Source organism: Spermophilus citellus (genome assembly GCF_964194105.1).
Source record: "Spermophilus citellus genome assembly, chromosome: 17".
Lineage (NCBI taxonomy): Eukaryota > Metazoa > Chordata > Mammalia > Rodentia > Sciuridae > Spermophilus > Spermophilus citellus.
The window spans coordinates 27,676,900-27,699,045 of record NC_138199.1 but is presented as its reverse complement, the minus strand read 5'-3'; the positions used below and the strand labels follow the sequence as shown (position 1 = coordinate 27,699,045).

The following is a 22,146-nucleotide window of genomic DNA, read 5'->3' as shown; positions in this document are numbered from 1 at the left end:
AAGCGCTGAACGCGCGTTCGAAAGGGGCAGTGCCTTAAAACAAGCCAGAGCTAGAGAGGCGGGCGCTGCGCGTGCGCAGACGTGTAGTCGGGGGAAGGTGTGCTGAGGCTGGAGGTGAAGGCTCTGCGGCGGTGAGGTGAGGTGAGGAGTGGCGTGGCCTGGCTTGGGCAGGCCAGGTTGGCGTTCGCGGCGGTGGCTGCCAGTGTTGCTATGGTGGCCACTGAGGACATTGGTGCTGGTCTGGGGCTCGGGTGGTAGGAGATACCCCACAATTCGGCCTTCTCCAATCATCTTAGTCCAGAGTCTCCCATCACAGGCCTGGACTGTACCCCACGCATTTGTTTGGGGGCCTTAAAGAGCAGTTGCCGGGGCGGTGGCACACGCCTGGAATCCCAGCAGCTTGGGAGGCTGAAGCAGGAGGATGGCGAGTTCAAAGCCAGCCTCAAAAATAGCGAGGCGCTAAACAATTCAGTGAGACTGTCTCTAAATAAAATACAAAATAGGGCTGGGGATGTGGCTCAGTGGGTCGAGTGCCACTGAATTCAGTCCCCAGTACCAGAAAGGAAAAAAAAAAAAGATAAGAATAGTAATGATTTTGCCCATTTTTAACATAAGGAAACTGAATCCCAGACAACTGAAGAAATAAATTGTGTAGGGTGTCATAACTGTTGCTACTGGATATCAGCCTTTTTCTTTATGCCAAAACTACATCCCAAACATCCTTACTTTATTTATTTATATATTTTGTGTGGGGGGGGGGGGGTACCGGGGATTGAACCCAGGCCTTGTGCATGCAAGGCAAGCAAGCACTCTACCAACTAAGCTATATCCCCCAGCCCACCATCCTTACTTTAATACATACATGTGTGTGTGTATGGTTGCATGTGTACGTATATAGATATCCACACACAATATAGTTGGCTCTTGCAGAGAGGAGGAGTTATGTGGAAGATAGTAAATGTGGAGGTATTAAAACTCCCAAAATTCGATTGGGAATTTCTATGTCGCTAGGGATTCTTGGGAAGAAAAAAATCACTTCTTTAGATCCCAGGTTGATTTTGTTGTTGTTGTTTTTCCATTTTTAAAATTTAACTAGACCAGAAGACTGGTACTAACCTTTTGACCATGAACCTGTTGTTGTGTGGGGAACTCCCTCCTCCAAGGCTGCTTACCTCCACAAATTGCTCATTCTTGTTCCCACACAGTCCATTGGACCCTAAACTCTCAAAATAATAAGTTACCAATTATTCCATAGTCTGAGCCTAAAAGATTTGAACAACCTGACAGAGCTCATTAAATTCCTATTATGTGACAGACACTTCACCATCAAAATGTGAAGCCTAAGAAGAAAGTCAATAAATATGTGATAAGATTCAACAATTCAGCTGGCCTTGGTGGCACTTGCATGTAATCCCAACAACTTTGGAGGCAAGTGCTTTACCCACTGAGCTACATCCCTAGCCCCCGCCATTAAAAAAAAAAAAAAGAAAAAAGAAAGAAAGAAAAATAATTTGAAACAAGAAACCTTTATTAGGACAAACAAGATGACGAATTTAATGCAGCAGTGTCACTGAACTGCAGGTTGGATATGCCAAAAGTTTTTACTGGCAGACAAGCCAAGAAATTTGCCTGGATTTCAGCTGGTTGGATTCCCTGCCAGCAAAAGAAATTAGCAAATGTTTGCTTAACAAAACCAACTCAATGGGGCCCAGGTTGTGGCCCAGTGGCAGAGCACTTGCCTTGCACATGTGACACACTGGGTTCCATCCTTAACACTACATAAAAATAAATACACAAAATATTGTGTTCATGTATAACTAAAAAAAAAAAAATTTTAAAAAACTCAAGAAAATTTACCAGAACTCAAGAAAGTAAAGATAATATATATAGGGGCTGGGGATGTGGCTCAAGCAGTAGCGCGCTCGCCTGGCATGCTTGCGGCCCGGGTTCGATCCTCAGCACCACATACAAACAAAGATGTTGTGTCCGCCAAAAACTAGAAAATAAATATTAAAATTCTCTCTCTCTCTTAAAAAAAAATAAATAATAAATAAATAAACCTTTAAAAAAAGAGAGAGAATATATATAAAACTGAATCCAGTATGGTTGCACATGCCTGTAATCCTAGTGACTAGAGAGGCGAAGGTGTAAAGATCAAAAGTTCAAGCCAACCTGAACAATTTAGACTCTGTCTCAAAATAAAAAATAGAATAAAAGGGTTGGGGATGTAGCTCAGTGACAGAGCACCCCTGTTCGATCCCCAATACAAATAAATAATAAATAAATAAATACAACTATGAGAAGATAGAAAACCTAGAAAATGGGTCTAAAAAACTAAATATGAGTTCCAAAAGGCATTAATAATTGAGGCAGAGCAATAATAGTCAGTGAAAGAAAATCTACTCAATTGATGGGGATTTTTTTGAACTTTCAGATTTAAAGGATTTATGAAATAGGTAAAAACAAAAGACAAATATGTTTAATTGAAAACTTCTGAGTTTTCCGTGTACTGACATGGAACAGTCTTTGAGATGTATTGTTTAAAAAAAAAAAGAAAAAAAGATGTATTGTTAGTTGCTTTTCCTTTATAACGTTGTTTTCAGCTGGGCTTGGTGGCACACATCTATGCCTGTAATCCCAGCTACTGGAGATGCTAAGGCAGGAGGATCACAAGTCTGATACCAGATTCAGCAACTTAGTGAGACCCTGTCTCAAAAATAAATTTTAAAAAATAGGGCTTTGATGTAGCTCAGTGATAGAGCATCCCTGGGGAGTAACACAGGCACACACACACACACACACACACGTTATATATACAGTTAATTCTGTGTGCCACAAAATCGTCTGTTGTATTTGTAAATTTCTACATGAATATGTCAAAGAGGCGTGGAAAAATGCATACCAACATTTCCAAGTAGTTGCCTTTGTGGAAGAGGGGATTTGATGGTAGAGAGTGAAGGCTCTGTATACTGCTGTAATGTTTTAATTTTTGTATTTTCTTTTGCAGTGCCAGGGATTAGACTCAGGACTTCCCTGATATAGGCAAGCCCTCTACCACTGAGCTATATTCTAAAACCCTGAATTCTTAAAATAGGGATTTGGTCATATAATATGTGGTTAATTAGGGGAAAAAAGATGAATTTGGATAATGGAGGAGGAGTTCAGTTTTCAAAACTAAATAAATACAAGTCACATTTGCTGAGTACAAAGTAATAAAATTAGAAATAAATAACCAAAAATTAAACAAAAAATTCTAACCACTTGAGCTGGGAATATACCTCAGTTGGTAGAGTGCTTGCCTCTCATGCACAAGGCCCTGGGTTCGACCACCAGCACCACCAAAAAAAAAAAAAAAATTTAACCACTTGTTAATTTTTTTCCCTTTTTTTTTTGTACTGGGGATTGAACACAGAGGCACTTTGGCACTTTGCCACTGAGATACTTCCCCAGCCCTTTTTAAAATTTTTAATATATTTATTTATTTGGTCTTCTTGGGGGGGCGGGGGTACTAGGGATTGAACTCAGGGGCACTTGACCACTGAGCCACATCTCCAGCCCTATTTTGTATTTCATTTAGAGACAAGGTCTCTCTGAGTTGCTAAGCGCCTTGCCATTGCTGAGCTGGCTTTGAAGAACCCAAGATCCTCCTGCCTCAGCTCCCGAGCCACTGGGCTTAGACATGTACCACCACACCCAGCTGTTTTTTATTTTTGAGACAGGGTCTTGCAAAGTTGCTGAGACTGACCTCAAACTTGCAATCCTCATGCCTCATCCTCTTGAATTGCTGTGATTACAGGCCAGTACCACCAGTAGCTACTTATAATTTCATAAGTCATGGGTCAAAAAAGAAAACAAAGAGGTCTAGGGTTGTGGCTCAGCAGTAGAACAGCATGCTTGAGGCCCTGGGTTTGAACCTCAGCACCACATAAAAATAAAATAAATAAAATAAAAAAGAAAACAAAACAAAGAGTTGGGGTTATTACCCAATGATACAGCACTTGCCTAACATGTTGCCCTGGGTTCGATCCCCAGCACTGGGAAAAAAAAGATAATGGATTCTTTAGAAATTAAGATAAAAAATATATATTGCCAGACAGAATCCATGATATATCATTAAAGCAGTTCTCAGGAAAATATCCTTAAATCCTTTTAGTATTTAAAAAATGAAAATTAAGGGCTGGGGATGTGGCTCAAACAGTAGCACGCTCGCCTGTCATGCGTGAGGCCCAGGTTCGATCCTCAGCACCACATACCAACAAAGATGCTGTGTCTGCCGAAAACTAAAAAAATAAATATTTAAAAAATCTCAAAAAAAAAAGAAAATTAATTAGGTAAGCTTCAACAAATGTAGAAAAAGATAATAAAGGAAAATATGAGAAAAAGCATAAAGATAAAATTAGAAATTGATAAGAAAAAAACAGTATTGGGCTGGGGATGTGGCTCAAGCGGTAGCACGCTCGCCTGGCATTCGTGCGGCCCGGGTTCGATCCTCAGCACCACATACCAACAAAGATGTTGTGTCCGCCGAGAACTAAAAAATAAATATTAAAAAAAAATTCTCTCCCTCTCTCTCTCTCTCTCTCTCTCACTCTCTCTTTAAAAAAAAAGAAAAAGAAAAAAACAGTATTTTTTTTTAAATATTTATTTTTTAGTTCTCGGCGGACGCAACATCTTTGTTGGTATGTGGTGCTGAGGATCGAACCCGGGCCGCACGCACTCCAGACGAGCGCGCTACCGCTTGAGCCACATCCCCAGCCCCAAAACAGTATTTTTATATTGAAAAAAATGTTACTTGACAGATAGCACATCTGAATTAATATAAAGAAATGACAATAGCTGGGCTTCGTGACACATACCTGTAATCCCAGCAGCCCAAGAGGATTGCTAGTTCAAAGCCAGCCTCAGGAATTTAGTGAGGTCCTAAGCCACTTAGAGAAACCTGTCTCAAAATAAAAAAAGGGTTGGGGATGTGGCTCAGTTGTTAAGCAACCCTGAGTTCAATCCCTGATTCCAAAAAACAACAACAACAAAAAGACTTTGTTGAACCTATACATTCTGAGGGGATTCATTGTCCTCAGGCCGGTAACCATAACAAAAAAAAAACAGTTCTTGATAATAAATGAAGAACTGGGGCTGTAGGTCAGGGGCAGAGCGCTTGCCAAGCATGCGTGAGGCACTGGGTTCAATCCTCAGCACCGCATAAAAATAAAATAAAGGCATGCTGTCCATCTACTACAAAAAAAAAAAATTTTTTTTGAAAAAATAAATTAATTAAAGAACTCATTCTTCAGAAATAGACACTAAAGTGGACACATTTTTGACAAAAAAGAAAGAAAGGACATCTTAAATGGCTTATGAGGAACTGAAATTTAGCTCATTGAATCTGTTTTTCCTTTCAAATACTTGTTTTTTCACCAGTATTAAATCTCATTAATATATTACCATCAAAGTCAAAATCCTAGAGTTATTCTTGACACCTCTATCTCCCTCATTTGGTCCACAAGCAGTATATGTCTCTTCTGTGTCTATAATGATCATATATGGAATCATCTCCCCAGCTTCTCCCCCTTTCTCTTGAAAACTCCCCTTTACTTCCACTCAAACTTTTTTTTTCCTTTTTTGTCTTTCTCATTGTTCTTCTTTCTTTCTCCCATCACTTCTTTTACTAATCTTTTCCCAGGGGTGCATAGATTTGAGACAGTCATACTCTCTTTTTTTTAATATTTATTTTTTTAGTTGTAGTTGAACGTTTATTTCACTTGTTTGTTTTTTTTTTTTTATGTGGTGCTGAGGATCGAACCCAGGGTCTCGCATGGATGAGGTGAGTGCTCTACCACTGAGCCACAACCTCACTATCATCAACAAGGCCTTTCTCATTTCATCTTTTACTCTTCATTCCAATTCCCACAAATGTTCCATCCCTTCTCTCTCAGGTAGTAACTCTAATGTGTTTTAATATGTGTCTTTGAATATACATGTATCTTTGAATAATATAAAATGTTGTATGTATGTGTTTTAAATGTACATAATTGATATTGTGTTATGGATTTCATTATGTTTCTTTTTCATGCTTCTATAAATATTTCTGACTATTGCATAGTGTTGTCTTAAACGACCTCACACCCTTGGCCACTGATTGTGGACCAAGATGGACCAGTCAAAAAAAAAAGATGGACCAGTCAAAGTCCTTACCCAGAATTTTTTGACCTGGAACTAAGAAAGAAAATCCCTCTCCAGTGTGGAAGCCATAAAATGTAAAACACAGGAGCTGTCAGCAGCCACGTGTCCTACCATATGGAACCAGCTGGTCTGCAGTGAAAAAGACGCCAACATGCAAAAAGCAGCAGAGGTGAGAAACAGAGTCCTAGAAGCCATCAAGTCCCTGGTTCCAGTTACTCCTGAAGCTTTATATAACAGTACCGTTTAATTAAAAGTAGTGAAAAAACACAAAATTTATAATTTTGACCATTTTTAAGTATATAGTTCTTGGGCTGAGGATGTGGCTCAACTGGTAGCGCGCCCGCCTGGCGTGCGTGCAGCCCGGGTTCGATCCTCAGCACCACATTCCAACAAAGATGTTGTGTCTGCCGAGAACTAAAAAATAAATATTAAAAATAAAATTCTCTCTTCTCTCTCTCTCTTCCTCTCTCTCTCTCTCTGAAAAAAAAAAAAGTATATAGTTCTTTACTTAAATACATTCCCATTATTGTGCAACCAGTCTCCAAAATACTGTACCCATTAAAACTCTCCTCATTTTCCCAATCCCCAACCCCTGGCAACCACCCTTCCTTCCGTCTACAAATTTGACTTCTTTTGGTACCTCATATAAGTGGAATCATGTAGCAGTTGTCTTTTTGTGATTGGCTCATTTCACTTAGCCTAATGTCTTCAACATTCATCCATGTTAATAGCAGATATCAAAATTTCTTCCTTTTTAAGGCCAAATAATATTCCATTGTGGGCTAGGATTGTAGCTCAGTGGTGGAGTGCTTGCCTAGCATGTGTGAGGCCCTGGGTTTGATTCTCAGCAAATAAAGGTCCATCAACAACTAAAAAAATATTTTAAAAATAATAATATTCCATTGTGTATATATACCACATTATGTATAGTCTTTTGTCAGCGTTTAGCAAGTGTTGCTTCCACCTTTTGGTTACAAACATGGGTGTATAAATATCTGAGACCCTGCTTTTGATTCTTTTGGGTCTACATCTAAGATTGGGTTCTGGGTTTGTCTTTTTATTTTTATTTTATTTTTTGTGGTATTGGGGGGTTGAACTTAGAAGCCATTTACCAATGAGCCAAAACCCCAGCTCTTTTTACTTTGAGTTATTTGTAAGTTACTGAGGATGACCTTAAACTCTTAATCACAGAATTGTACCACTGTGTGCCAGGCTGTTTACTTTTTTACAGGAGCCTCCCATCCTAATGGGTGTGAGGTAGTAACCTTATTGTGGTTTTAATTTGCCTTTACCTGACGATTAGTGATTCTGAGCACTTTTTCATTTGCTTATTGGCCATTTGTACATTCTCCTTGGAAAAAATTTTATTGAAGTTCTTTAGCCATTTTAATTTGGTTTGTTTCCAATATCTTGGGGTTTTTTTGTTTTTCCACTTTAACCATCTAGGCCCCCTTTATCTTTCATATAGAGAACCAAATACCCCTTCATTGGACTCTCTGATTCAACTCTTGTCCCCTTCCTTTTTATTCACCATAACATAACCAGTTAGTTTTCTAAAACTGACTGGGCTTGGTAGTGCACACCAATCATATTTATTTTTTTACATTATTTATTATACATCTGCCACAAGGATAGTAAGCTTCATGAGGGCAGGAACAAGCCTATTTTTCTAACGCTATCTCCAGACCAAATAATAGCTAACATATAGAGGGTACTAAATATTTATTGATAAAAAGAATGAATGAGCTGGGTTTGTGGCTCAGTGATAAACAGAATGAATGAATAAACAAACCTCAGAGGGCTGGAGTTGTGGCTCAGCGGTAGAGCACTCACCTAGCACGTTCGAGGCCCTGGGTTCGATCCTCAGCACCACATAAAAATAAAGATATTGTGCCCATCTACAACTAAAAAATAAAACATTAAAAAACTCAGAGATAGAGGCTGTTTTGAAATATTAATATGTATAACTTTATACTAATAAATTTGAAAATTTAAGGTCAATTGTCACAAAATGTTATTATTTCTGGGTTTGATTAAACTATACATGTAATCCCAGCTATGTGGGAGGTGCAGGCAAGAGGATCATAAGTTCAAGGCCATCTGGACAACTTAACAAGACCCTAGCTAAAATAAAACATAAACAATATTTTTTAAAGGGTTGGGGCTGGGCACAGTGGCTTACACCTGTAATCCCAGCAGCTCCAAAGGCTAAAACAGGAGGATTCCAAGTTCAACGCCAGCCTCAGCAGATTTGCCCAGACCCTGCCTCAAAATAAATAAATTAAAAGGGCTGGGGGTGGGGGTGGACTGGGGTTGTGGCTCAGTGACAGAGTGCTTGCCTCGAATATGTGAGGCACTGGGTTCCATCCTCAGCACCACGTAAAAATAATAGATATTGTGCCCGTGTATAACTAAGAATACATTTAAAAAGCGGGGGGGAGGCTAGGTCTGTGGCTCAGTGATAAATCTCCCCTGGGTCCAATCCCTGGTACCCAGAAACCACCACCAAACAATGGGGAAGGAAACAGCTGCACATTATTTCCCTAAAGCCATTGTTATTGGCCTGTCAGTTGGTGACCCAAGATGGTCCACTTTGAATCCCAAGACTCAATAGGAAGAAATACTCTTCTTTTTTAATTGTTTATTTTTAGGGTTTGGGGAGAATTGTATGTTTTTTGTTTTGTGGTACTGGGGATTTAACCCAGGGATCTCACATGCTGGGCAAGCACTCTACCACTAAGCTGCATCCCCAGCCCTTCAGCAGCTAAGAGCTCCTGGATCCCTGTGAAAGCTAAGAATGAAATCAGCATAGAAAAGTGAGATCTGAAAGCTAAAGTGCAATCTTTTTTTTTTTTTTTTTTTTTTTTTTGAGTCAGGGTCTCACTAAGTTGCCAAGGCTAACCTCAAACTTATCCGTCCTCCTGTCTCATCCTCATTAGTAGCTAAGGTTACAGGTGTGTGCCACCACCAACCCACATCCCCAGTCTTGTTTATTTTTTACTTTGAAAAAGGGTGTAACAAAGTTGCAAAGGGCTTTACTATTTGTTGAGGCTGGCCTGGAACCTGTAATCCTCAAGCCTCTCAAGTCACTGGGATTACAGGTATGGTCCACTGTGCTCAGCTATAACCATGTCTTAAAAGTATTCTATGACCAACTATGTTAAACCACATCTGAAGCTAGGAAAAAGAAAATATATATATAAGGATGAGGAGTATCAACTACAAAACTCAGTCTAACAAGGTAATCTAGTCAAGTGGCCTATTATGTAATAAATGTACAAAAGTTATTAGTATGTAATCATCAGCAAGTAATTTTGAAATCTAATGGGAAAAATACCTCAAAAGCAACAAAATTACGTTGTACTTAGGAATAAATTTAATCAGATACATACAAGACACATAACTATGAAAACTCTTGAGAAATCTAAAGCAAAAAGTCTACTAAATTAAAAGTCACCTATATTCACAGGAAGACTCAGTATTTTAAAACATCAATGATCACTGGGCACAGTGGCACACACCTTTAATCCCAGTGATTCAGGAGGCTGAGGCAGGAGGAACGTAAATTCAAAGCCAGCCTTAGCCACTTGGCAAGACCCTAAGCAAATTTAGTGAGAACCCGTCTCAAACAAAAAGAGCTGGGGATGTGGCTTAGTGGTTAAGTGTCCCTGGGTACCATCACTGGTACCAAAAAATAATAATAAGATGTCAATGATGTCCCACTTCATTTGTTTTAATTATAGTGGAATTTCTGGTAGCCTTGCTAAAGGAATTCTGAAATTCACTTGAAAGAATTGATTTGTGAGAAAAGCCAGCAAATTTTAGAGTGAGTTCTTCTTTAGGAAGAACTTATTAATTCAGTGCATCCCTGGAAAAGGAATTGGCAGTCTGATAAATGGAATAAAATACAAAAGCCCTAAAACAAATTTATTTCCTAATAAGTGTGGCATTTCCGGGGGGGGGGGGGACTGATTCCTCTGATGCCAGGCCATGGTGGCACAGGCTTGTAATTCTGGTGAGTTGAGTGTCTGATACAGAAGGGTCACATGTTCAAGTCAGCCTCAGCAATTTAGCAAGACCTTGTCTCAGAACAAAAAATAAAACAGGGTAGGTGATGTAGTGGTTCAATCCCTAGTAACATAACAAAAAACAAATGAGTCCTCTGAAATCATCTGTAAGTAGTATGTTAAAGTTGACAGAAGAGAGCCAGGTACACTTGTAATCTCAGTTAAATCAGGAGGCTGAGATAAGAGAGTTGTAAATTTGAAGCCAACCTGGGCAATTTAAGAAGATTCTTTCTCAAAATAAAAAGGGCTAAGGGATAGGGTTATAGTTCAGTGGTAGAGTGCTTGCCTAGCACATGTGAGGCACTGAGTTCAATTCTCAGCACCACATAAAAATAAATATTGTGTCCATCTACAACTAAAAAAAAATACTTTAAAAAAAGGGGGGGTTAGGAGTCCCTGCGCATTTGTGCACACCTATAATCCTAGCAGCTCTTGAGTTCAAAGCTAGCCTCAAGCAATTTAGAGAAGCCCTAACCAACTCAGTGAGACCCTGTCTCTAATAAAATACAAAATATGGCTAGGGATGTGGCTCAGTGGTTGAATGCCCTTAGTTCAACTCCTGGTACCCGCTCCTTGCCCCGCCAAAAAAGGGCTAGGGATGTAGCTAAAATGGTAGAGTACCTGCAGGTTCAATCTCCACTATCACAAAAAATAAAAAGATTTGACTAGGCTGGGACTGTAGATTAGTGGCAGAGCACTTGCCTAGCATGTGTGAGGCACTGGGTTCAATCCTTAACACCACATATAAATAAATAAAGGGAGCTAGGGTTACAGCTTAGTGGTAGAGTGATTGCCTAGCACGTGTGAGGCACTGGGTTCGATCCTCAACACTACATATAAATAAAGGCATTGTATCCATCTACAACAAAAATTATTTTTTAAAAAATAAAGGAGTTCTATCCAACTACACCTACCAAAAAAAATTTTTTTTAAGGATTTACTAAAAAACAACTGGCCAGTAAATATACAGAAAAAAATGTTCATTCACAGAAATTAATGTAAATTAAAACTACCAGACATTTAAATTGGCAGATAAAATGATATAGCAAGGATGAAGGACATGGACATTCTTAAATGCTGTCGGAAGTATAAATTAATGTGCTGTACAGCCCTTCTGGATATCAATTTGGCAGTAAGTATCACGTGTCTTATAAGACTGACACACTACCTGCTGCACTTCAAGTGAATTAAATTTGTGCAGGCCTTTTGATGCAGAAAGCTATTTAGTGAAATCTACTCTAAGGATGTACTGAAGTACAGAAACATCTCTAAACATTCAAATAAGAGTTATGTAAAAGTTAAATTATGGTGTTTTTTGTTTTCCAGCACTGGGGATTGAACCCAGGGATGCTTTACCACTGAGCTACATCCCAGCCTTTTTTTTATTTTTTTGAGACAGAGTCTAAGTTGCCCAAGCTACCCTTGAATTTGCAGTCCTGCCTCAGCCGTCCAAACTACTGGGGTTACAGGCATAAGCCGTCTCACCTAGCTAAATTATGGTATTTTTGTGAAAGGAATATAATGAAGTCATTTTAATGTAGCTGGGTGTGGTGGCATGCACCTGTTGTCCCAGCATTCAGGAGGCTGAGGTGGAAGACTCGAGTCTAGGAGTTTGGACCAGCCTGGTCAACATAGTAAGGCACCATCTCAGAGAGAGGAAAAAAAAAAAAAGTGGGGCTGGGCACAAATATGTCTCTTGATAAGATACAGATATTCATAATATTGTTTGCAAGTATTCAACTGAGACCAATCTCTCAGTCTCAGTGAATCAGCCAGGAGGAGAGTTTTTTTATTTTAACATAGAAATAATGTATATTAGCACATCTACATATAATTACTTTCTGTAGAATTGGAGATACACCATATAAGGTATACATTTCTGTTTGTGCAGGATTACATGCTTTTAAGGATTTTCACACTACTCAAAATATGTATATCCCATTATTTGTTATTCATTTTCTTATTGACAGACACTTTGTACTTTTTCTGCTTTCTGCTATTATAAATAGTGCAATAATATTCTTATAATTTTGCATTTATATATATTTATGAGTATTTTTGTAGATAGACCAAAGTATGCACATTTTCAATTTTGACAGATCACTGTCAACTTGTCAGCCTCAAAAAGCTGTACCAATTTATACTTCCATCAAGTACATGTGAAAGCACCAATTTTGCTAAACTATCTTTGCTATTGAAATTTATCACGTTTTCTTTCCAGTTTCATAATCTAATTAATGAAAATTGAATCTTATGATCACATTTATTTGCACTACTGAGTACTAATGAGGATAGCATATATATATTTTTTTCTTAAATGGGGAAGAAAATTAAAAAGCTTCACAGAAAAAGATTGAAACACCTAAGTTTGTCTATATAATGCTACATATAGGAACAGTTAAAAGATAAGAATAAATTAAAAGTACATCTGTATCAGTAAAATACTTAATTTTTTGAAAGTGTCCCTATAACTCATAGGAAAGAAAAATAACAGTAGAAAAATTTAGGGAGTACATAAACAGGATTTCTCAGTTAAAAATGCTAATGACCAATAAGAATATATAAATGCTATCCTCATTAGGAGGAGACTTTTGATCTGCCAGCCTGAAGCAGCCATATAAGACTAAGATTAAGGGATCAGTCAGGAGCAGTGGCACATGTCTGTAATCCCAGTGACTCAGAAGGCTGAAGCAAGAGGATCTCAAGTTTGAAGCCAGCCTCAGCAGTTTAGCAAGACCCTAAGCAATGTAGCAAAACCCTGTCCCTAAAATAAAGGGCTGGAGATATTGCTCAGTGGTAAAGCACCCCTGGGTTCTAAAAAATAATAAGCAGCAGCAGCAGCAGCAGCAATCAAAGTCTCGAGGGAAAAATGAGAGAAATCTGGGGGTGAAGGGAGAGATACTAAGTCTCAAAGGAAGTGCCCATAAACTGTAGAAATGCAGGAAGCACCCAGAACAATTACAATTCCTTAATGACATCCCTTTGGCTAGCATCCTTGAACCCTGCCCTTGTAACATAAGGTCAAGCACAGGGAAAACTGGTGAGAAATTCTGCAGCTCCACTAGACACTATGGTGCATGCCTGTAGGCTCAGGAGGCTGAGGTAGGAGGATCCTAAGTTCAAAGCCAGCCTAAGCAACTTAGGCTCTAAGCAACTTAGTGAGACTCTGTCTCTAAATAAAATATAAAAAGGGCTGGGGATGTGGGGATTGAACTGAGGGACACTTATCCCAGCCACATCCCCAGCCCTTTTTATTTTTTGAGTCAGGATCTTGCTAAATTGCTTAGGACCTCACTAAGTTGCTGAGGCTGGCTTTGAACTTTCGCTCCTCCTGCCTCAGCCTCCCAAATTACTGGGATTACAGATATGCAACACGCCCAGCAAAAAAAGAATGATTTTTTAAAATAAAAATTTAAGTCAGGCATGGTGGCATGCACTAGTAGTCCTAGTACTCAGTAAGCTGAAGTAGGAGAATCCCTTGAGCCCAGGAGTTAGAGACTAGCCTGGGCAACATAGCAAGACCCTGTTTCAAAATTAAACAAAAGGCAAAAATTGTATTTTATTTTGAACCCAATTCATTCAAGCAGCTTCACAAAATGCTTTTCATCAGATACAGACCAGTGGCAGTGTCAAGAGATATATGGTATGAGTGAGGGAATGACTTTAGCTTCCATAAGTAACATCAGTTTATTTCCTATAAAGCTTCACCAAAAAACTTAATTTCCGTTACAAGTCACAGAAATTCTGGCATTCCAGGAATGGAGACAGTTCCACATAGAACCACAATCCCCATTTCTCTTCTGTATTACGCATTTTCAAAGCCTTCAACAAATACATTTTTATCAGACTTTGTTTTGACCTCTTGCTTATTCTTGGGTTTCAGAACCATGTGTGCTCAGTACTGCATCTCCTTTGCTGATGTTGAAAAAGCTCACATCAACATTCGAGATTACATCCATCTCACACCAGTGCTAACAAGCTCTATTTTGAATCAAGTAGCAGGACGCAATCTTTTCTTCAAATGTGAAGTCTTCCAGAAAACTGGATCTTTTAAGGTAAAAGTTTCTTTTGTTAGTGTATTGTGAATGTTTTCAAGCCCTCTTAACGTATAAATTTATTTGATTCTCCAGACCATCCAGGGATTTGGGAGGATCACAAGTTTGTGGTTGGCCTCAACGATTTAGTGAGACCCTATCCAAAATATAAAATAAAAGGGGATGGGGATGTCACTCAGTGGTGAAGTACCTCTGGTTTCAATCCCCAATACCAAAAAAGAAACTTATAACATTTGAAATAATAGGGTGCGAGAATTTTATTTTTTTTTTTAAGAGTGAGGGGAGAGAGAGAGAGAGAGAGAATTTTAACATTTTATTTCTTAGTTTTCGGCAGACACAACATCTTTGTATGTGGTGCTGAGGATGGAACCCAGGCCGCGCACATGCTAGACGGGCGCGCTACCGCTTGAGCCACATCCCCAGCCCTGGGTGCAAAAATTTTAAGTTCTAATTACCTAGCATCATAGTGCTGATAAGCCACTTAATCTAAAAATCCCTTATAAAAGAATTATATACACATATGGGGGGATATTTGGATAATTATACTATACATAATCATTTATTTATTGTATAAAATAGGACAAAGGGAGAATTTCTAATGAAAAAATCAGGACAATGCAGTGACATGTACCTGTAGTCTCAGCTACACTGGGATCTCAGGATGAAGATCATTTGAGCCCAGGAATTCAGTGCCAGCCTGGGCAACACAGTGAGACCCCATTTTTCTCTTAACTATTTTCCCCCGCTATACTGAGTATTGAATGCAGAGCGCCTTGTATTTAATAGACAAGTACTCTCCTCTTAGCTTTGTCCAAAAATTTTTTTTTTTTTTCCTTTTTCTTTGAGATCTGCATAGGATGGCCTGGAACTTAAAATCCTTTTGCATCAGCCTCCCTCCCTTACCCCAGTAGCTGAGATTACAGGTATTTGCCACCATGCCCAATGAGATCCCTTTTTTTTTTTTTTTTTTTAAGAATAAGACAGCCAGGTGTGGTGGCTCTGGAGGCTCAGGGAGGAGGATCATGAGTTCAAAGCCAGCCTCAGCAATTTAGCAAGGCCCTAAGCAATTCAGTGAGGCCCTATCTTTAAATAAAAAATACAAAAAAAGGTCTGGGATGTAGCTCAGTGGTTAACTGCCCCTGAGTTCAATACCCGGTACAAAAAACAAAACAAAAAAAAAAAAAACAACAGCCAGGGCTGGGGTTGTGGCTCAGCAGAGCACTTCCCTAATATATGCGAGGCCCCGAGTTCCATCCTCAGCACCACATAAAAATAAACAAACAAAATAAAGATATTGTGTGCAACTACAACTAAAAAATTTAAAAGAAAACAACAGCCAGACATGGTGGTGCACACCTATAATCCCAGTGGCTCAGGAGGCTGAGACAGGAAAATCGCAAGATCAAAGCCAGCCTCAGAAACTCAGAGAGGCCTTGTCTCTTAATAAAATACAAAAGGGGCTGAGGATGTGGCTCTGTGGTTTAATCTCCAGTACCAACAAAACAAAAAATAAAACAAAAAAAAAAAACAAAAACAAAAAACGACAAAAATAGAGATCAACCTGGACTATTTCAGGCAAAATGTAGTGTATGTAACCCAGGTTTAAGCATCCATTTTGTGTCAACTTGCTACATAAACATACTGATTGATACCTTTTGAGTATAAAAGATCTAAATCTAGCCAAACACTCCATAATAAAATCTTTTTCTACAAAATGTCAATGCCTTCCTTATGCATAGATATGCTTCTATGTGTTAACTTACTACCAAAATCTTCTGATCATTAGGTGAGCTTTAAGATCCTTTCAGGGGGAAAGTGTGCAAGGTGCATTTAGCAATATAGTACCTATTAACTGAGAGGTGGTTTTGGTTTTTGTACTGGGGATTGAACACCATGGGTGCTTTACCACTGAGCAGCATGGCATCCTCAGTCCTTTTTATTATTATTAATTTTAAATACTGAGACAGTATCAAAAATATTGAGATAGGGTCTCACTTATTTGCCCAGGCTGGATTTAAACTTGGCATCTTCCTGCTTCAGCCTCTGAAATAGCTGGAATTACAAGTGTGTATCACTACACCTGACTTAGCACATATAATTATATACAGTGTGTAATACTTAAAAAGAAACAACTTACTGATGTATTTACTATACTTTTTTTAATATTTGTTTTTTAGTTGTAGGTGGACACAATAACCTTTATTTTATTTTTATATGGTGCCTAGGAGCGAACCCAGTACCTCACATGTGCTAGGCAAGCACTTCTACTGCTGGGCCACAACCCCAGCTCCCTATACTAATTATTGTATTAGAGTATACGCCTTTTTACTTATGTTTTTGGTGGTGTTGGGTCCTCCTGCATGCTCAGGACATGCTCTACCACTAAACTATGTCTCCAGTCCTACTGTTTCTACTTAAAAAAAAAAAAAAAAAAGTTGGGGGGTACCTGCAGAATGGCGCATGTTTGTAATCCCAGAAATTTGGGAGGATTGTAAATTCAAGGCCAATCTCTACGATTTAAGGTTCTAAGCAACTTAGTGAGACCCTGTCTCAAAATAAAAAGTGTTAGTGATATGGTTCAGTGGTAGATAGAGTGCCTCTGTGTTTTACAAAAAAAAAAAAAAAAAAAAAAAAAGGATGGGTTATGGATGTACCTCAATGGCAGAGAACCTTTGAGAGTTCAATCATCGGTGGGATGAGGAGGGAACCACGTTGAGCTGGGGGGATGGAGTTCAGCTATACAGCATTTTTAAAAAACATTTATTTTTTAGTTGTGGGTTGACACAATACATTTTTTTTTTAATGTGGTGCTGAAGATTGAATCCACTGCCTCAAGCATAGTAGGCAAGCGCTCTACCTCTAAGCCACAACCCCAACCCCTATAAAGCATTTATTTTTGAGACCCTAAGTTTGGTCCCAGCACTACCGAAGGGGGAAAAAAAAAAACGCTTACAGAATAAGGATGTAAAGAGAAAATATTTTTTAGAGAAAGAAATATTTTTTTATATATTTTTTTTCAGTTTTCGGTGGACACCTTTATTTTATGTGGTGCCGAGGATCGAACCCAGTGCCCTGCGCATGCCAGGCGAGCGCATTACCGCTTGAGCCACATCCCCAGCCCAAGAGAAAATATTTTTGTACAGCTAAATGCACTATGTTTTAAGCTAAGGGTTATTACAAGAGTTGAAAAGCTAAGCAAATCTAATTAAGTAAAAAAAAAATTACACTAAGTTAGGGTTAGTTTATTATTTTAGAAAAATATTGTTTTAAGGTCAGGCATGATAGCATATGCCTGTAATCATAGCTGCTGGGGAGGCTCAGGCAGAAGAATCCAAGTTTAATGCCAGTTTAGGCAATTTAGCAAGACCTTTCTCAAAATAAAACAAGGGTACCACTGGGTTCTATCCCTAGTACGTAAAAAAAAAAAAAAAACTGTTAATAAATTTAGTGTAGCTTGAGTGTTTAGTCTTCAGTAGTGTACAAGGTCTTATATATTGTCCTATACAGGTATATCATTTTTTATCTTTTTTTTTTTTTTGGAGGGGGCCCCTGGGGGTTGAACCCAGGTGCACTGTATCACTGAGCTATATCCCCAGTCCTTTTTATTTGTTGAGGTAGGGTCTTGCTAAATTACTAAGATTGACCTCAAATTTGTGATCCTCTTTCCTCATTCTCTTGAGTTGCTGTAATTACAGACTTGCACCACCATACCCAGCTACAATTTTTATCTTTTATATTATTTTTACAGTACTTTCCTGTTTCTGTACACAAGTACTTACCATTGTGTTACAATTACCTATAGTATTCAGTTTAGTACCGTAATATGCTGTACAGGTTTGTAGCTTAGGAGCAATAGGCTATACCACACTTCCTAGGTTATGTAGTAGGCTCTATAACGTTTGCACAATGAAATTGCCTGAGAATGCACTTCTCAAACTTGTTCCCATCAAGGGAACAAGTAAGGGATGCATGACCATACATTAATTCACCATCCCTCTTTTCCAGATTCGTGGGGCGCTTAATGCCATCAGAGGCTTAATTCCTGCCACCTTAGAAGGGAAGCCCAAAGCTGTTGTTACTCACAGCAGTGGAAATCATGGCCAGGCTCTCACTTATGCTGCTAAACTGGAAGGTACTTGATAACTTCTCAAGGTAGTCATTAGATTGAGTGGAAAAGTGTCCTTAATTTTCATTCAGAATGGTGATAGCTATGGGGTCAATTTCCAAAGGAGTCTCTGATTACAAGCAAAATGAACAAAAGTTTCTATCCAAAATTCTCCTGACTTGTGCTAACATGTTTTTCCTCTCCCAGGGATTCCTGCTTATATTGTGGTACCCCACACAGCTCCCAACTGTAAAAAACTGGCAATACAAGCCTATGGAGCCTCTATAGTTTACAGTGAACCGAGCGACGAGGTAAAGAAAGCAGTGTTCAGTACCACCTAAACAGCTTCATTTGACCAACCACTCTTCCTACTATACTGGATGCTCCTTCTCAGTCTTGTCTCCTCTTCACCTCTGTTAGCACGCCCAAACTTTTCTCTATCTATACTCATTTGTATCATTTTAAATTTTCACCTCTACTCCAATACCTCCAGACTTGTATTCCAACAGCTACCCAACTTTCTCACTTGGATCTTAAAGCTACTCAAACATCTCAGAAGTTACTGTTTCTCCACCTTACCTCCCCAATACTAGGGACTGAATTCAAGTGTACTCTATCACTGAGTCACATTTCCAGCCCTTTCTTTATTTTTGAGACAAGAGTCTTACCATGTTGCTGAGGCTGGAACTTTTGCTCCTCCTGCTTCAAAATCACTAGGATTAAACCATGCCCATCTATAAAGTAACTGTATCTAAAACAAAACTCCTCATCTTACTCCCCAAATTGTTCCCCTTTGTCTTCATCTTGGTAAATGGCAATTTATCCTTTTAGTTGCTAGAGGAAATCAACACTATTACACCCCACATCCAATTCTATCCTTTCAAAGTGTTTTCACAATCCAACTAGTAACAAGCCTCCATTAACCATCCTTATTCAGATCATTACCTACATTCAGTAGCCTTACTGGACTCTGCTTCAAGTCTTGCTTCCTGTAGCAAGAACAACTAGAGCTTCCATTTATTTAGAATTTCTCAACTCAAATCTTCCCATGGTTTCCCACTTCATACAATGGAAATCAGGTTTTGCTTTTATTTTGGGGCTGGAGATTGAATCCAGGTCCTGACCCCATGCTAAGCACTAAGCATATACTGTACCACTGAGCTACAAACCCCCAACCAAAGTTCTTATAATCATCTTCAGCCTAGATGAACTAGCCCTTTGTTCTGAGGGGGTAGGGGGATAACCAGGGATTGACTCCAGCCCATTTGAGATGGGGGTCTCACTAATTTGCTTAGGGCTTCACTTAAAAAGCTGAGGCTAGCTTTAAACCTGAAATTCTCCTGCCTCAGCCTCCAGAGTGACTGGATTATAGGCCATGCCACAGCACCTGACCCATTGCTATTTTGTTAAGGGGAGGGTGTGGGAGGGGTACCAGGGATTGAACTCAGGGATCTCACCCCTAAGCCACATCCCCAACCCTATTTTGTATTTTATTTAGAGACAGAGTTTCACTGAGTTGCTTTAGTGCCTCACTGTTGCTGAGGCTGCCTTTGAACTCATGATACTCCTGCCTCAGCCTCATGAGTTGCCAGGATTAGGTGTATACCACCACACCCAACTCCACTGCTATTTTTCTTGGGTTATCTTATCTTATGCCAATCACACTAACTTCTTAGCATTTCCTTAGAAAGACCACTACCCACCTTGGACTCTCTGACCCTATTACCAACTCTTTAAAATATTCTAGAGATCTACTGCACCTGTATAATTTGTCACTTTATCATAGATGTTTCCTGAGCAGTCTTTGTAAGATAAAATTTGTTTTTTCTCCATAGTACTTAGACATACATATATTCACTTATATCCCACCCCTATCCTAAAGATATAACTTCTTGAGGGCAGGATTTTTGTTCACCGCTTTACTTATCCCCAGGGACTAAACAAAGTCTGGGAAAAAGTAAGTAGTCAATAGCATTAAAATGACTGAAACTTTTTGGGAACTTTATTAAATGCCTAACCCTAGTAAGCTAAATTAATGTACTCTTTTAGTCCAGAGAAAAGGTTACAAAAAGAATTTTGGAAGAAACAGAAGGCATCATGGTACATCCCAACCAGGAGCCTGCGGTGATAGCTGGGCAAGGCACAATTGCCTTAGAAGTGCTGAGTCAGGTAAAACAGCCTAGTTACTTCTTCATATTTTACTGGTGACACTGTTTTGACATACAAAACTGCTCATTAATTGGCCTACTTGTACTTTGTTTTACAAAAGGTTCCCTTGGTGGATGCACTAGTGGTTCCTGTAGGGGGAGGAGGAATGGTTGCTGGAATAGCAATTACTGTTAAGGTAAGAAGACACCTTCTGGAAGACTTCCTGCCTTAGGCAAAAAGGACTTTAGATACCTAATTCAACATTATCCCCAAATAGCCATTACTTGAGATGGAAAGTCTTTCCCTGACTTACTACCCTCTTCTTCATATATGACAAATTTACAGCATAAAAGCGCCTTACAGTCCTTCCCCTGGATCCATCTCCATTATTATTCACACCAGGTACGACCTTTCCCAAAATGACCAAAGCCAATTGTGATCCAGGCATCTAAAACCCAGTATTAGACATACAATTTATTCACAAAGTGCTTGAAGGTCATGTTTTCATTACATCCATCAAAAGGAAGACTCTTACATAGCCAGAAATGCCCTTTTTCCCCTATTCTGCATACTTTATTTAAGCATGTAGATAATGCTGTAGTTAGTTGTAAGATGTCTAATATTCCTCTTCCAGGCTCTGAAACCTAACGTGAAGGTATATGCTGCTGAACCCTTGAATGCAGATGATTGCTACAAGTCCAAACTGAAAGGGGAGCTGACCCCCAATCCTTATCCTCCAGAAACTATAGCAGATGGTGTCAAATCCAGCATTGGCTTAAACACCTGGCCTATTATAAGGGACCTTGTGGATGATGTCTTCACTGTCACAGAGGATGAAATCAAGGTAAGGCTCCAAGAGGAAAAAACCTATAATAGTACAACTTTAAGCAAGACAACCTTCTCCTGTTAGGAGTAACCACAGGGTGTTTTCATGACCTATGGGAGGGTACCCAAGCTGTATTAGGACAAACCTCTGAGGCAAGCAGAGATGAAAGTTGTGTTCTCCACTGGCAAACACACATGCATTAGCAACGAGAAAATTCAGACTAGGCATATATCTTCATTTGGCCTATAGAATTAAACCTTTCCCCTTCTCCTGTTTTGCTAATCCTTACTCACTTCTATACCAACAGTATGCAACCCAGCTGGTTTGGGAAAGGATGAAACTACTCATTGAACCTACAGCTGGTGTTGGAGTGGCTGCTGTGCTGTCTCGGAATTTTCAAGCAGTTTCTCCAGAAGTAAAGAACATTTGTATTGTTCTCAGTGGTGGAAATGTAGACTTAACCTCCTTAAGTTGGGTGAAGCACGCTGAAAGGCCAGCTCCTTATCAGTCTGTTTCTGTTTAACTTTTATAAAAGAAAGAGATGGGCTTCAGTGTCTCTCTGGATACATGAAATTTTTGTTTTTTAATGTTCCCCTCAGGCAGGGCAGCTCAGTGGCAGAGCATTTGCCTGGTATGTGCAAGGACCCAACTTTGATCCCCAGCACCAAAACATCTTCTCGTAAAGTTTTCAAAGTCCTAATGGAGAACAGATATTTCAGTATATTTAATAGTTTTCTTAGACTAAGTAGAAAAACTTCCAAACTT

At 39.1% G+C, this 22,146-nt stretch overlaps 1 protein-coding gene across 7 annotated transcripts; it reads left to right on the top strand.

Moving 5' to 3' along the window:
• Positions 1-12: 12 nt before the first annotated feature.
• On the top strand, positions 13-21,954 carry SRR (serine racemase). 7 transcript variants are annotated; one of them, XM_081270266.1, is made up of 9 exons: positions 117-136; positions 6,238-6,349; positions 14,131-14,302; positions 18,308-18,434; positions 18,615-18,718; positions 20,457-20,576; positions 20,677-20,751; positions 21,190-21,399; positions 21,689-21,954. In XM_081270266.1, exons 3-9 carry the CDS (start codon positions 14,135-14,137, stop codon positions 21,902-21,904), a joined length of 1,020 nt encoding a protein of 339 aa, XP_081126392.1. In that variant the 5' UTR covers positions 117-136; positions 6,238-6,349; positions 14,131-14,134; the 3' UTR covers positions 21,905-21,954. The 7 variants fall into 7 exon arrangements, with proteins under 7 accessions (XP_081126394.1, XP_081126397.1, XP_081126395.1 ...); XM_081270265.1 differs by having other exon boundaries at positions 122-141; XM_081270268.1 differs by lacking the exon at positions 6,238-6,349 and having other exon boundaries at positions 13-141.
• The last annotated feature ends 192 nt before the right edge of the window (positions 21,955-22,146 follow it).

Coding starts and splice junctions, on each gene's coding strand:
- SRR (XM_081270268.1), top strand. CDS start 14,135: ATGTGTGCTCAGTACTGCATCTCCTTTGCTGATGTTGAAAAAGCTCAC. Junction 14,303..18,307: donor AGAAAACTGGATCTTTTAAG/GTAAAAGTTTCT, acceptor CCTCTTTTCCAG/ATTCGTGGGGCGCTTAATGC. Junction 21,400..21,688: donor TCACAGAGGATGAAATCAAG/GTAAGGCTCCAA, acceptor CTATACCAACAG/TATGCAACCCAGCTGGTTTG.